The sequence below is a fragment of the Hypomesus transpacificus genome, chromosome 11 (assembly GCF_021917145.1).
Source record: "Hypomesus transpacificus isolate Combined female chromosome 11, fHypTra1, whole genome shotgun sequence".
Lineage (NCBI taxonomy): Eukaryota > Metazoa > Chordata > Actinopteri > Osmeriformes > Osmeridae > Hypomesus > Hypomesus transpacificus.
In genome coordinates, this window is record NC_061070.1 from 19,067,024 (window position 1) to 19,082,192 (window position 15,169).

The 15,169-nt window shown below is 54.4% G+C and overlaps 1 protein-coding gene across 3 annotated transcripts in view; it reads left to right on the forward strand.

The window, feature by feature from the left end:
- arid4b (AT-rich interaction domain 4B) overlaps nt 1-14,829 on the forward strand; it is a 33,856-nt gene extending 19,027 nt beyond the window's left edge. Inside the window, exons 10-24 of one of the 3 annotated variants that reach the window (XM_047029114.1) lie at nt 1,993-2,069; nt 3,408-3,556; nt 3,824-3,896; nt 4,173-4,267; nt 4,469-4,566; nt 5,314-5,527; nt 5,718-5,929; nt 9,660-9,836; nt 10,867-10,951; nt 11,107-11,242; nt 11,556-12,785; nt 12,936-13,046; nt 13,932-14,171; nt 14,297-14,443; nt 14,561-14,829. In XM_047029114.1, the coding sequence (XP_046885070.1) occupies nt 1,993-2,069; nt 3,408-3,556; nt 3,824-3,896; nt 4,173-4,267; nt 4,469-4,566; nt 5,314-5,527; nt 5,718-5,929; nt 9,660-9,836; nt 10,867-10,951; nt 11,107-11,242; nt 11,556-12,785; nt 12,936-13,046; nt 13,932-14,171; nt 14,297-14,443; nt 14,561-14,706 (3,190 nt within the window). In that variant the 3' untranslated portion in view covers nt 14,707-14,829. The remainder of the gene's footprint in view (nt 1-1,992; nt 2,070-3,407; nt 3,557-3,823; nt 3,897-4,172; nt 4,268-4,468; nt 4,567-5,313; nt 5,528-5,717; nt 5,930-9,659; nt 9,837-10,866; nt 10,952-11,106; nt 11,243-11,555; nt 12,786-12,935; nt 13,047-13,931; nt 14,172-14,296; nt 14,444-14,560) is intronic. The other 2 variants (XM_047029115.1, XM_047029116.1) reach the window with 2 other exon arrangements.
- Nucleotides 14,830-15,169: the final 340 nt, after the last annotated feature.

Here is a 15,169-nt window from a genome sequence, read left to right on the forward strand (position 1 = left end):
TCAGTGTAGTGCAGGTGTAGTGTGTGTCAGTGTAGTGCAGGTGTTGTGTCTCAGTGTAGTGCAGGTGTTGTGTCTCAGTGTAGTGCAGGTGTTGTGTCTCAGTGTAGTGCAGGTGTAGTGTGTCAGTGTAGTGCAGGTGTTGTATCTCAGTGTAGTGCAGGTGTTGTGTGTATCAGTGTAGTGCAGGTGTTGTGTGTCTCAGTGTAGTGCAGGTGTAGTGTGTGTCAGTGTAGTGCAGGTGTTGTGTCTCAGTGTAGTGCAGGTGTTGTGTCTCAGTGTAGTGCAGGTGTAGTGTGTAAGTGTAGTACAGGTGTAGTGTGTGTCAGTGTAGTACAGGTGTTGTGTGTCTCAGTGTATTGCAGGTGTTGTGTCTCAGTGTAGTGCAGGTGTTGTGTGTCAGTGTAGTGCAGGTGTAGTGTGTGTCAGTGTAGTACAGGTGTAGTGTGTGTCAGTGTAGTGCAGGTGTTGTGTGTCTCAGTGTAGTGCAGGTGTTGTGTGTCTCAGTGTAGTGCAGGTGTTGTGTCTCAGTGTAGTGCAGGTGTTGTGTGTCTCAGTGTAGTGCAGGTGTTGTGTCTCAGTGTAGTGCAGGTGTTGTGTGTCTCAGTGTAGTGCAGGTGTTGTGTGTCTCAGTGTAGTGCAGGTGTTGTGTAGTGCAGGTGTTGTGTCTCAGTGTAGTGCAGGTGTTGTGTCTCAGTGTAGTGCAGGTGTTGTGTCTCAGTGTAGTGCAGGTGTTGTGTCTCAGTGTAGTGCAGGTGTTGTGTGTCAGTGTAGTGCAGGTGTTGTGTGTGTCAGTGTAGTGCAGGTGTAGTGTGTCTCAGTGTAGTACAGGTGTTGTGTGTGTCAGTGTAGTGCAGGTGTTGTGTCTCAGTGTAGTGCAGGTGTTGTGTGTCAGTGTAGTACAGGTGTTGTGTGTCTCAGTGTAGTGCAGGTGTTGTGTCTCAGTGTAGTGCAGGTGTTGTGTGTCTCAGTGTAGTGCAGGTGTTGTGTCTCAGTGTAGTGCAGGTGTTGTGTGTCTCAGTATAGTGCAGGTGTTGTGTGTCAGTGTAGTGCAGGTGTTGTGTGTCTCAGTGTAGTGCAGGTGTTGTGTCTCAGTGTAGTGCAGGTGTTGTGTCTCAGTGTAGTGCAGGTGTTGTGTCTCAGTGTAGTGCAGGTGTTGTGCCTGAGGCTGTCCTGCTGTGTCTGTGTTGACCACATAACCTCACCTCTCTCCATGGCAATACGCACACTCCAGAAGTTGTGTTCATTTGCTGCCCTCCCTCTTACTGCCCTGCTGCAGCAGGCTGGCCTAGCTAATACTGTATTTGTTTTTAACCTTTATTTAACCAGGCAGAATCATTTAAGAACAACATTCTTATTTACAAAGATGGCCTGTGCAGTGTTTCCCACAGATTAGAAAGCTATATGTGGCGGGGGGGGGGGGGGGGGTGTTGTTTCATGTCAGACCGGGGGGGGGGGTCGAAATAATTCACAAAATCAATCAACAACAACAAACAAATAATTTCTGCATATGCAGGTAGCGACGCTGCATACAGGGTGCTAAATAACTATTTAACTGGTCGGCTCCATGACGCCGGGTAAGTAGCTAGCTCTTGAAACTTCTCACCAAAACAACGAAGGGGAACCTTCGATTAAGACATGTCCGTCGGTACCTAGCGAAAAGTAGCCTCAACTTTCCTAGACCTTTAGCTACGGCACTAATGCTGAAGGCTCGCTGATGTAGCTGTCGGTCTCACTAGAACGGCGTATGCATCGTTGCTAACGTGTGCTGACGTAGTGACTGTGTGTGTATGTGAGAAAGACGCGTGCGTGAAAGAGACGGAGGGAGAGCAGGGAAAGGAAATGCAGCTGAACGAATACGCTGCGTGTTTTTACCTAAATAGCGAAAAAAAAAAATGTTTACGAAACGCAATGTGTGGCGGCCGGTGTTGATTCTGTGGCGCACCGCCACAAATTAGTCTATGTGTGGGAAACACTGCTGTGTGTGTGTTGCAGTTACACCGTGCTGAGGAAAGACGTGAGGGAGGTGGATGGTCGCTCTCCCCCCAGAGCAGATGCAGTGCTGAAGCCAGGTGAGTCCAGACCCCGTCCAGACTGGAGCAGGAGGGAGAGATGTCAGGGTGTGTTTCTGGTACGAGGGAGGGAGGGAGCTCCTCTCGGTCTATTTCTGTTTGAAAGCCTCCCTGTATGACACCCCTGCTCTCTGCTCATAATTACTTCTGGATTCAGCTTATCAGCCCCTTAGTATTCACACAGGCAGCCGGCTGCTGATTGTGACATGTAATGCTGTGTAAAAGAAGACAGTGTTGTAGAGCTTGTTAGGTGCTACTTAAGCCCCACCTGAGTGGCTGAATGCAGATGATGATGATGATGCTGCTGGTGGTGGAGAGTTAAAGGTGGAGAGGTGAAAACAACATCTATCTCCCTCCCTCTAGATCTCCCCCGCCCTTTTCTCCTTCATTCCCCCCTTCATCTTTTCTCTTTCTCCCTCTCTCCCCTCTCTCCTCTCCCTCCCTCCTCTCCCTCTCTTTTCTCCCTCCCTCCTCTCCCCCCCCCCCCCCTCCTCAGCTTGCCACCTGGTGTTTCAGTGTCTAGTATTGTTTTCCTCCAGGTAGCTCAGTGTTGATCCAGGGACTGAGGCATAATTGAGTGTCTCTACTGTTGAATCCTTGTTGAAATGATAGTGCTGTCATTCACAGTGATCCTAGCCATTTACCCAGCCAACATGTCCCTTCTGTGTGTAGTGTTATTGTAGAGCAGTGTATGCATCAACACTTATCTCATGTGGTTGTGGCCAGCTTTCACATGGCGAAGCATCAGCCGGACCTTTTGGTCAAAACCTAGATGGCCAAATCAAGTGTGTGTGTGTGTGTGTATTTAGGTTTGGGTTATGCCAAATGCCTAATCACAGTTAAAACCCACTTCCCCACTTCTACACACACAGCCCCCCCTCTCCCCCAGTAGTGAACTGGTTTATATGGAGTACAGGGATAAAGCATGACTGATGAGAACCTCCAGGTTGCTAGGTTACTGTCTCAACACAGTGATGTGTAAATGTTGCATAACCAAAGATGGGAAGTAACAAATCCAAATACTGTATTTAAGTCGATTTTTTTGGTATTAGTGTTTTACTTCACTATTTATTTTTCTGACAACTTTTTACTTTCGCTCCTTACATTTTTTACACAAATATCTGTACTTTCAACTTCTTAGATTTTAAATCCATGCTCCTTACTTAAGATATTTTGTTGAAAATACATTTTAGAAGTTTACAAAAACAGGTTTTCATCATTGATGAGGTTCACCCGTCTCTGTTCACTACGTGTGTGGGGGGAAAAGTTTAGAAAGGTTTACAAAATATTTACCACCAAAAAAGTTTTGAAAGGTTGAACAATGTGTGTGTGTGTCAGCGCTGGATGCGGCTCTGGAGTTCCAGCGCCAGGCCTCGGTCCCCGGTGCCTGGAGGACGGAGGTGAAGGACGAGAGCTCCAGCAGCGAGGAGGACGACGAGGACGAGGACGAGGAGGAGGAGGAGGAGGCCAGTAGCGAGGAAGAGGAGGTAACCCTCATCTCTCTCCACCTCCTGAGGACACACACACCCAGTCACTCCAACCAGACAGCTCTTTGTAGAAGACCTGCTCACCTGCTGGGACACTTGCTCTCTCTCTCTCTCTCTCTCTGTGTGTGTGTGTGTGTGTGTGTGTGTGTGTGTGTGTGTGTGTGTGTGTGTGTGTGTGTGTGTGTGTGTGTGTGTGTGTGTGTGTGTGTGTGTGTGTGTGTGTGTGTGTGTGTGTGTGTGTGTGTGTGTGTGTGTGTGTGCGCGCAGGAGGAAGTGGAGCCCTACCCAGAGGAGAAGGAGAACTTCCTGCAGCAGCTGTACAAGTTCATGGAGGACCGAGGTGAGCAGATCCTCCACTAACAGAAGCAGTGGTGCTATTCCCTCCTGGGTAACCTCCACCTGGGTCATGGCTCACCCCTCCCATGTCACATCCACCTGGGTCTCCCAACCAGCAAACTCTCTGGGGCCTGCTTGATTTACTACCACTCTCAGTGCCACCTCACAAACTCAAAAACACAAAAAGTAATTGTAAAGGTCTATATCAGTGTACCCTGCCTGGTGTGGATATGCAGTTCTACAGGGTTCATACACTCAGCAGCTGTCCTCCTGTCTGCAGGAACCCCCATCAACAAGAAGCCAGTGCTGGGCTACAGAAACCTCAACCTCTTCAAACTCTACCGGCTGGTGCACAAACTGGGTGGCTTTGACAGTGTGAGCAGTCCAAGGCCGCACACACACTCAAACCAAACACACCTCCCTTGGTCACTGTTTTATTTAGATAACCTTTTGATTACTCCTTGCCTGTTTTAAATGATTTTTCTACTGGGGAGTTTTAGCTTGTGTGTGAAGTCTCTCTCTCTCCATGTCTCTGGGTAGTGTGTGAAGTTTCTTTCTCTCCATGTCTCTGGGCAGATCGAGAGCGGTTCTGTGTGGAAGTCTGTTTACCAGGACCTTGGCATCCCTGTTCTCAACTCTGCCGCTGGCTACAATGTCAAATGTGCTTACCGCAAGTACGTACCTCCCCACCCCTCTCCTCTCCTTCTTCTCCTCTCTCCTATCATCTCCTCTCATCTCCCCTCTTTTCCTCTCCTCCCCCCTTCCTCTTTCTTTCCTCTCTTACGGTCAGAGAGAACAACTGAACCAGCTGTTCTCTCTCAGTACCAGCTGTTCTCTCAGTACCGGCTGTTCTCTCAGTACCGGCTGTTCTCTCTCAGTATCAGCTGGTTTCTCTCAGTACCAGCTGTTCTCTCAGTACCAGCTGTTCTCTCTCAGTACCAGCTGTTCTGTCAGTACCAGCTGTTCTCTCAGTACCAGCTGTTCTTTCAGTACCAGCTGTTCTTTCAGTACCAGCTGTTCTCTCTCAGTACCAGCTGGTCTCTCTCAGTACCAGCTGTTCTTTCAGTACCAGCTGTTCTCTCAGTACCAGCTGGTCTCTCTCAGTACCAGCTGTTCTTTCAGTACCAGCTGTTCTCTCTCAGTACCAGATGGTCTCTCTCAGTACCAGCTGGTCTCTCTGAGTACCAGATGGTCTCTCTCAGTACCAGATGGTCTCTCTCAGTACCAGCGGTTCTCTCAGTACCAGCTGTTCTCTCTCAGTACCAGCTGTTTTTTCTGAAGCTGTTGTGTGACTCTGGAGACACCATCGCTGCTTATGACCTCAGGCTGTGGACGTCTCCTTTTCGTGTGTGTGTAAGAATGTGATTATGTGATCTGGTCGTGTGTGTGGCCCTGATCTCCTGTGTGCTGCTGTTGTGTAGGTACCTGTACGGCTTCGAGGAGTACAGCACCTCCACATCCATCACCTTCAGGATGGACCTGCCACTCAAGCAGGGGCCCAAGGGGGAAGCCAAGGTGGAGGGGGAGGAGGCTGGGGGCCCCGCGGGGGCCATGGGGCCCCCTGCAACCTCCAGCACAGAGGACAAGACAAATCCGGAGGGGGAGCCCAGCCCGGCCGCGGCTTCTGTCAGCAAGGTACACCTCCTCCCCACGCACAGCCGCCTCTTATCTGTCCACGTCTGGTTACTGCAACCATCACTTCTGACCTTCCTTTAGACATGCGTTTACCCCTCTCCCCCAAGACAAGGATGTCACAGTAAACCTCTGCACACGGTTAGAGCAGTAGAGGATTTGATGTCATAAATCCCCCCTCTCCCCCCCACAGGAGGAGAAGCCAGAAGCAGGCAGGAACAAGACGGGTCTGGATCCTCCCAAGGCTGAGCTGAAGGACGGAGGCGAGGAAGAGGAGGATGATGGCGGGCCGCAGAAGCGCGAGGCTGACAAGGGTCTGTCGGTGTCTCGTCTGGGGGCGGAGGGCATGAAGCAGGAGGAGGAGGAGCAGCAGGAGGAGGACCCGGCTGGCAGGGTCGTCTGTAGGTAGGTGGAGCTGTGCGAAGCTGAGTCCCCAACACCCTCCTGCAGTGCAGCGCAGGTCACTCCTCAGAGACCACACAGACCAGAGGAGCATTTCACAATCTGTCTAGTTTGTTCATGACAGATTATCAGTAGCAGATCAGCTCCAGAAGTTTGTCTCTCTAAAGGGGCAGATTAATTTGTAGAATAATTTATATAAAAGTTTTCTAATATGATCATCTGTGATGATACCGTTTGTAGTGGAATTATACAAAAGTAAATAGTTGCTAAGATAAGAATTTTGCACATAAACTGTAAATCATTTAAAAAAAGAAATCGAACATAAATTGTAAACTAGTGTTTGACATTCTGGCAACAAAGCACAGGACAAAAATAAAGAACAACTAAAACTTAAGTCCAGCAGCAGTGAAGCAGAATGATGTGGCCCTCAGACAGTTAAGCAGCGTTCCTCTTCTGAGGAGTGACCCGTGCCCTGACCCCTCCGCTGACCCCTCCGTCCCCCTGCCTGCCCCTAACCTGGGAGCTCCCCTTCCAGCCCCTCCATTCTGCCCCCCCCCCCCCCCCCCCCCGCTCTCTTCCCATCTCGCTCGCTCTCTCGGCCCCTCTCTTCTTCTCATGGCTGAACAAGCACCAACAAACAGAGGGCTTAGAGCAGCAAAGCCTGACAGCCTTTAGTTCAACGGCACACCAAACCCATGTCCTCTCCCTGGTCACAGCTCTTTAAACATGGCCTGCTTGGCTGGTCGGCTGGGCTGGGCTGGCTGGCTGGTCAGCTTGCTTGCTCTCTTTCAGTCTGTGAGAACTCCATAGAGCAGAGAAGTGAAACATGACGATTCTCTCTCCTCTGAGTCTCTGTCCTCTGTCTCTCTCTCCTTTCCTCTGAGTCTCTCTCCTCAGTCTCTCTCTCCTCTATCTCTCTCTCCTCTCCTCTGAGTCTCTGTCCTCTGTCTCTCTCTCCTCTCCTCTGTCTCTCTGTCCTCTGTCTCTCTCTCCTCTGTTTCTCTCTCCTCTCCTCTGTCTCTCTCTCCTCTCCTCTGTCTCTCTCTCCTCTCCTCTATGTCTCTCTCTCCTCTGTCTCTCTCTCCTATGTCTCTCTCTCCTATGTCTCTCTCTCCTCTGTCTCTCTGTCTCTCTCCTCTGTCTCTCTCCTCTGTCTCTCTCTCCTCTCTCTCTCCTCTCCTCTGTCTCTCTCTCCTCTCCTCTATGTCTCTCTCTCCTATGTCTCTCTCTCCTCTGTCTCTCTCTCCTCTGTCTATCTCTCCTCTGTGTCTCTCTCCTATGTCTCTCTCTCCTCTGTCTCTCTCTCCTCTGTGTCTCTCTCCTATGTCTCTCTCTCCTCTCCTGAGTGTCTCTCTCCTGTCTCTCTCTCCTCTGTCTCTCTCCTCTGAGTCTTTCCACCAGACCTTCCTGTCCTCAGTGCTCTCCTTCCCCCTCTGGCTTTCGGTGTGCAGCTTGGTCCTATGTTTCATCTGTGTCGTGTCTCATCCAGCTTAGCGCCTCCTACTGGTGTGGTTGTGTGCTCCATGAGACGCAGGTGGGACTGGTGTCCCACTGGGGAATGATTTGTCTTTTGATTATGAACTACTACGGATGTTGTTGTAGTCCTACCTCAGTATAGTCCTCGTTTCACATAAGGTGTGCGTTCAGTGTTAACCCGACAACTTGGCCTTTAGCAGATCCCACGAAGAGTGATAGTAAGAGATTGAGTGCGGAGTATCAATTGTCGTGACCTTTTGTTTTATGACGTCTGCAGAGACCGCCTTGGTAAGACTCCTGCCCCGCAGTTAAAAGATTCTAGTCGATCCGTCTCACACAGTTTCCACTGGTCTAAACCACTCAGAGAGAGCAGCCGGCACCTGGCCCTCCATGGCGGCTCAGAGAGAGTCCTGTTGACGTGGGCATAGCTGGTATCTTCAGAGCGGGGGTACAGCTGGTATCTTCAGGGCAGGGCACAGCTGGTATTTTCAGAGCGAGTGCACAGCTGGTATCTTCAGAGCGGGGGCACAGCTGGTATCTTCAGGGCAGGGCACAGCTGGTATCTTCAGGGCAGGGGCACAGCTGTTAGTGGCTCTCATCACTGGATCACTGGAAGAGACTTCAGGCTGGATTGTGCTGAAGCTGATACTGCTGGCTGGCTCTGAGATGTCATGTTGCCTTGCACTGCTGCTGAGGACCGAGGGGGGGCGGGGGAGGAGGGTCCAGAGCGGAGGCCTTGGGGCCAGACATACTGGAGAGCCATGCTGGTGTGTGCAGTGTGGCCGTGCTGGTGTCTGCAGTGTGGCCGTGCTGGTGTGTGCAGTGTGGCCGTGCTGGTGTGTGCAGTGTGGCCGTGCTGGTGTGTGCAGTGTGGCCGTGCTGGTGTGTGCAGTGTGGCCGTGCTGGTGTGTGCAGTGTGGCCGTGCTGGTGTCTGCAGTGTGGCCGTGCTGGTGTCTGCAGTGTGGCCGTGCTGGTGTCTGCAGTGTGGCCGTGCTGGTGTGTGCAGTGTGGCCGTGCTGGTGTGTGCAGTGTGGCCGTGCTGGTGTCTGCAGTGTGGCCGTGCTGGTGTCTGCAGTGTGGCCGTGCTGGTGTCTGCAGTGTGGCCGTGCTGGTGTCTGCAGTGTGGCCGTGCTGGTGTGTGCAGTGTGGCCGTGCTGGTGTGTGCAGTGTGGCCGTGCTGGTGTCTGCAGTGTGGCCGTGCTGGTGTCTGCAGTGTGGCCGTGCTGGTGTGTGCAGTGTGGCCGTGCTGGTGTCTGCAGTGTGGCCGTGCTGGTGTCTGCAGTGTGGCCGTGCTGGTGTCTGCAGTGTGGCCGTGCTGGTGTCTGCAGTGTGGCCGTGCTGGTGTCTGCAGTGTGGCCGTGCTGGTGTGTGCAGTGTGGCCGTGCTGGTGTCTGCAGTGTGGCCGTGCTGGTGTGTGCAGTGTGGCCGTGCTGGTGTCTGCAGTGTGGCCGTGCTGGTGTGTGCAGTGTAACCTCCTCTTGGGATTCCTCACTGCTTCCTCTGTCCTGCTGAGAGCCTGCGTTCACCGTGTTCACGTGTTCGACTGCTGTGACCTCAAACGCTGTGCTGCCAAACTGCGCTTCGCTGTGCCAACCTGTGATGGTCTGACCCACCCTTAAACCACACCCCCCTCTTACCCCTCCCCCTCCAGCTCTGATTGACAGTTCCCCTCAGCACCCTCTTGTGGCTACCCCCCCTTACCCCCTCCTCCCTCCCTCCCCCCCTCCCAGGGTAACGTGGGATTGACAGCCTCAGGTATGTGTTGTGTGGAGTTAGAACTAGACACTCTTACCTGTAGAACACACTATCCCATACTAGTCCACATCTACATGATCTGCTCTGTTAATGGAAGTGTATAGTGGTATTTAACGATACCCATTCTGTCATTCTGTCATCCCCTAATAGCACGTTACTTTAAATATGGGTCTGGTAGCTGTGCTAGAAGGGTATTGCCTTGTGTGAGACAAGTTTACTGGACTAAAATGGCTGGAGGAAGAGGAGGAAGATCTCTTTGGGTCAGACAGTTTCAGGAGAGATGTTGGTAGATGTTGTTAGGGGAGGTGAGTGTTACCTGCCAGGGTTGGGAGGGTTCAGTGCAGGGTAGAGCAAGAGAGAGAGAGAGAGAGAGACAGAGGGGGGAGGGTGAGAGAGGGAGGGTGAGAGAGAGAGGGAGGGCTGGGTGGATGGGAGGGAGGGAGGGAGTGTGCTGACGGTGCCAGCCTAGGGACAGGAAGTGCTGAACTGTCTTTCTTGCAGGGATGTCAGCAGTCAGGAGGGGGAGGAAGGGGAGGAGGTTGAGTGTTACCCCCCGGGGATGAAGGTGCAGGTGAGGTACGGGCGCAATCTGAAGACGTACGAGGCCACTGTGAAAGAGGCAGGCGTGGAGGGGGGACAGGTGCTCTACCTGGTGCACTACTGTGGCTGGAACATGAGGTAAGCTAGGACCCAGGAGCCGCCCTACTCACCTCTCCAGATCTGCTGCCTCCTTCAGGGAAACAGCCTTCAAATGGGCATCTCCCAGACCAGACATAGTCCTTACCTCTCAATACTACCTAGTTAACAAAACAGTCCGTCTTGCTAGGACTGAGCTAATGGTTCACACTGGGGCCACCTAGTGGCAGAGGTAGAGAATTGGGTCGATCTGTAACATTGTGAAGTTTTGACAGTTTCCCCTGTCTGTCTGTACCCCCCTGTCTGTCTGTCTCACCTAACAAAGAGACTGACTCAGTCACACCAGCCCCATCCATGGCCTGAGCTGGCAGTAGACACCTAGAATGATGAAGGCCCCTACCAATCTGCAAGGCCCCAACACGTGCTGCCACACTCACCTGTGCCTCTCAGCCCCCCTCTCGCCCCCCTCTCAGCCCCCCTCTCAGCCCCCCTCTCGCCCCCCTCTCAGCCCCCCTCTCAGCCCCCCTCTCGGCCCCCCGCCCCTGGTGAGGGGAAGTCTGTGTTGTCAGAAGTGTCAGGGTTCCATGAGACAGACAGGGAGTAACTTTGTTTCTGCTTCTTAGTGAGAGGCGACCTAGGACCCTCCATGGTGTTGTGGTGTGGTGTGTGGGTCACTGGGGCTCCACGCTGTGAAGGCTCTTCTTCTGTGGCTGTGTGTTGTGGTGTGACTTCATGCCTCTAACACCCAAGGGTTGCACCTTCTTGGGACTTTTCTAGAATACATTTTTGTGGTGGTTGTTTTTTTGTTGTTGTTTTTTTTCCTCAGATGTTTTTTCCCCTCATTCATTTGTCCTTTCATACAAACAATGTTGTATTTCTGTCTGTGCTGTCAGTGCTGTCAGTGCTGTCAGTGCTGTCAGTGCTTGTCCAGTTAGGATGGGTTCTGGTTCAGAGGGTAGAGCTAGCATTGTTTAGTGTGCTGGGTGAGATGTGTGAGAGAATGTTCTTATAATAGTTCTTGTGAGATCCTCAAAGTAACATGTCTTTTCTGTTTTCATTTTGAACCTTTTAGATATGACGAATGGGTCAAAGCGGACAAGATTGTGCGCCCTGCCAATAAGAATGTTCCAAAAGTCAAACATCGCAAGAAAATAAAGGTACTTTTAAGTCTTCTCATTGGCTTGGAAGTGTTGTCACTTCTTCTCTGTGTGTTCAGTATGATAGTATATCCATCACTCAGAGGTAAAATGCATTTTTTACACACACAACAAGAAGTTGTTTGTGATGTTGCTGTCTGACTTCTGTCCTCCAGAACAAAGCGGAGAGAGAGAGGGACAGGCAGGAGAGGCTGAGCGAGAGAGAGGATCTGGGCTCCTCCCCCAACAACCGCGCCCCCCGCCCCCTCAAGCCCTGCTCCGCCCAGGAAGGGTTCTCCAAGATGGAGGAGGGTAAGGACAAAGGGACTGGACAGTCTCCCGTCAAGTCTGTTGAAATGACCTCTGTCCTCAGTGGCCTGCCAGGTGGCATGGACATGCCAGATTAGGATTACAGCTCCTATGCTGTCTGATGTTGTCATGGTGCTGAGTGATGGCGTGTGCCGTTGTCATGGTGCTGAGTGATGGCGTGTGCCGTTGTCATGGTGCTGAGTGATGACGTGTGCCGTTGTCATGGGAATGAGTGATGACGTGTGCCGTTGTCAGGGTGCTGAGTGATGGCTAGTGCTGTTGTCATGGTGATGACGTGTGATGTTGTGTGTCCCAGCCTCAGAGAGCTCTACAGATGAAGATGACCGTGAGGATGAAGAGGGTGACCGTGACGACGAGGACCGTCCGGGGGGGCGCAGGGGTCTCCGGAGGGGGGGTCCCCCTGATCTCCCCCATGGGGCTGAACGCTGGGACGGGGGCCCGCCCCTGGAGGGCTGCAAACCGCCTCCCACCATCACTGGGAAGATCCAAGAACCAATCAGCTCAGAGAGTCCAGAGATGGGCAAACGGCGGGGCCAATCAGAGTTTCAGGTGGTCAGCCCCAGGAAGAGGAGGAGTGAAGGGGCAGCGGAGCGGAGCACCAAGGGCCCGTCTAAAGCCAAGACCAGGAGCACCAGGAGCGCCGACTGGCTCCCTGCGGGGGCCCCGAGGAGGGCGGAGGACAGGGGGGAGCGGGGGCCCTGTCCAGGGGAGGAGCGAGCCCCCTCCTCCAGCTGCAGCTCTGAGGATGAGGGGCTCCAGACCCCCGAGGCCCCCGCCGGAGACGGGGACAGAAGCCGGCCCAAACCCAGAGGCTCGCCCTCCAAAAAGTACAACGGCATCAAGGACAAGCCCAGAGGGGGTCGGCCCTCCGGGTTCTGGGACATCCCTGAGAAGAGGGCCAAGATGGCAGCCGGCGGCACGGAGGACAGGCCAGCCGGACGCAGTAAAGGCCAGAAGGACGTGTGGTCCAGCATCCAGGCGCAGTGGCCCAAGAAGACCCTGAAGGAGCTGTTCTCTGACTCGGACACGGAGGCGGCCAACTCCCCCCCCCCAGCCGTGTCTGCCTCGGGGCTGGAGGAGGCCAGGGGGGAGCGGGAGGGGGGCCCCGGGGAGGAGGCCCTGGAGGAGCAAAACGACAAGCTGCAGGAGTTCCCAAGCAGTGGGAGCAACTCTGTCCTGAACACCCCCCCCACCACCCCGGAGTCCCCCTCCATGGAGGGCCCCGGGCGGCCCCCCTCCCCTCCTCCATCCTCCGCCCCTGTCCCCGCCCCGGCCCCGAGCCCCCCCCCAGCCCCCCTGCCCCCAGCCCCCTTGCAGGAGGAGGCAGCGGGGGGCCGTAGTGAGACTGACAGCAGCACGGTGGAGGTGGAGAGTCTGGGAGGGGAGAGCCAGGACATCCCCCTTGCGGACGGGACCCCGTCCCCCTCCAAGGCCTTCGACGGCAGCCTCTCCTGCAACAGCAGCAGCACCTGCAGCCTGGAGCTGAGCGGCAGCAGCCAGCAGGACAGCGAACAGAAAGCCAAAGGTAAGAGAACAGCCGCTTGCATCGGCAACATCATAAACACATGCATCGTTTTCACTGGGAGCATCTTAACATTTCTCTGAGGCTGAGGAGGAACGCCGCTGCTGGGGTAGACAAGCCTGTGTGTCTCAGTCTGTCCTGTTCCCTTCGCAGTGTCTGCTACTCAGAAGCGGCACAAAGAACTGCAGGCTAGCGGAGCCGCGAAGAAACACAAGCCAAACCGCAAGAGCCTTGGAGTTCCTCCCAAAAAGAACCGCAAAACTGGTGAGGAGGAGAGAGGGCTCAGGGTGGGGAGGAGAGGGGGTTCAGGGTGGGGAGGAGAGAGGGCTCAGGGTGGGGAGGAGAGAGGGCTCAGGGTGGGGAGGAGAGAGGGCTCAGGGTGGGGAGGAGAGAGGGCTCAGGGTGGGGAGGAGAGAGGGTTCAGGGAGGGGAGGAGAGAGGGCTCAGGGTGGGGAGGAGAGAGGGTTCAGGGTGGGGAGGAGAGAGGGCTCAGGGTGGGGAGGAGAGAGGGCTCAGGGTGGGGAGGAGAGAGGGCTCAGGGTGGGGAGGAGAGAGGGCTCAGGGTGGGGAGGAGAGAGGGTTCAGGGTGGGGAGGAGAGAGGGTTCAGGGTGGGGAGGAGAGGAGGAGAGAGGGCTCAGGGTGGGGAGGAGAGAGGGCTCAGGGTGGGGAGGAGAGGAGGAGAGAGGGCTCAGGGTGGGGAGGAGAGGGGGTTCAGGGTGAGGAGGAGAGAGGGCTCAGGGTGGGGAGGAGAGGAGGAGAGAGGGCTCAGGGAGAGGAGGAGAGAGGGCTCAGGGTGAGGAGGAGAGAGGGCTCAGGGTGGGGAGGAGAGAGGGTTCAGGGTGAGGAGGAGAGAGGGCTCAGGGTGGGGAGGAGAGGAGGAGAGAGGGCTCAGGGTGGGGAGGAGAGGAGGAGAGAGGGCTCAGGGTGGGGAGGAGAGGAGGAGATAGGGCTCAGGGTGGGGAGGAGAGGAGGAGAGAGGGTTCAGGGTGGGGAGGAGATAGGGCTCAGGGTGTTTATCAGCTTTACTGTCATCGTCCCCCCCCCTCCCCTTCAAGATTTTTATACAGCGCTGTTCAAAAGTAATAAAAAAAATTACTATTTTTCTCACATTACTGTCCCCATCCCTCCCCTCTCTCTCTGCCGTCCAGCCCACCACAGCAGCGACAGTGAGGACCAGTCTGTGGGGGAGGGTACCGTGGGGGAGGGGGCTGCCAAATCACCCGCCTCAAAGCCCAGCACCACCGATATGAAGGGTGCTATTTCTCCTAAGTGCCCAGGCAGAACTCCCCCATCCAGCCATAAGTACCCCAAGCACGGAGATGACCACAGCCACCACCGAGAGCACCACGGACGCACGCCCCGGGTATACAAGTGGAGCTTTCAGATGGGTAAGGACCAAACACAGGGAACCATCAGTAACCTGAAAAACTGAAGAACTTTACAACTGCTTGTGTTTCATTTCCTCCCCTCCAGAAGAGTTGAGTTGATGTTGTGATGTTTCTTGCATCTCCAGCAGACCTGGAGAAGATGAGCAGCCTGGAGAGGATCTCCTTCCTACAGGAGAAGCTGCAGGACATCAGGAACCACTACCTGTCCCTGAAGTCTGAGGTGGCCTCCATCGACCGCCGGCGGAAACGCATGAAGAAGAAGGAGAGAGAAAGTCAGTCCCACTTCCTGTCTTGTCATCTGTCTTACTTCCTGTGACCTTCCTGTGTGTCTGCTTCCTGTCCCACTCAGAGTGTCAGCTGGGACTAACCCTCTTGTTTCCTCCCTGCAGGTACAGTTGCAGCCTCCTCCTCGTCCTCCTCCTCGTCCTCCCCATCCTCCAGCTCGCTCACAGCAGCCGTCATGCTGACCCTGGCCGACCCCCCCGTGTCCTCCTCGTCCTCACAGAACTCTGGCGTGTCGGTGGAGTGCAGGTGACAAGACGTCCCAGCAGGGAGCCACAGCACTGAGCACTTAACCAGCGCCCTGCACCCCCAGCGCCGTGCCCTGCCCCCCCCAGCGCTGTGCCCTGCCCCCCCCAGCGCTGTGCCCTGCCCCCCCCAGCGCTGTGCCCTGCCCCCCCCAGCGCCGTGCCCTGCCCCCCCCAGCGCCGTGCCCTGCCCCCCCCAGCTCCGTGCCCTGCCCTCTGCCCCGCCCCCTGCCCCGCCCACCAAGACCCTAAACTCCAAACACATACTGGAACAGCTGGGGCACAACTAACAGACCAGAGACAAAATACGAAAACAAGCACTATTTTCTATTGACAACTGTTTCCTTGGCAAGCTAATTGCACTTAAGTGCACTTTTATGAAGATTGTGTTGGGGAAGAATACAACAAAAATTACAACAAATCGTTTCTTTCCTTTCACCTGAATTAATGAACATTTGTAAGAATTGTTTT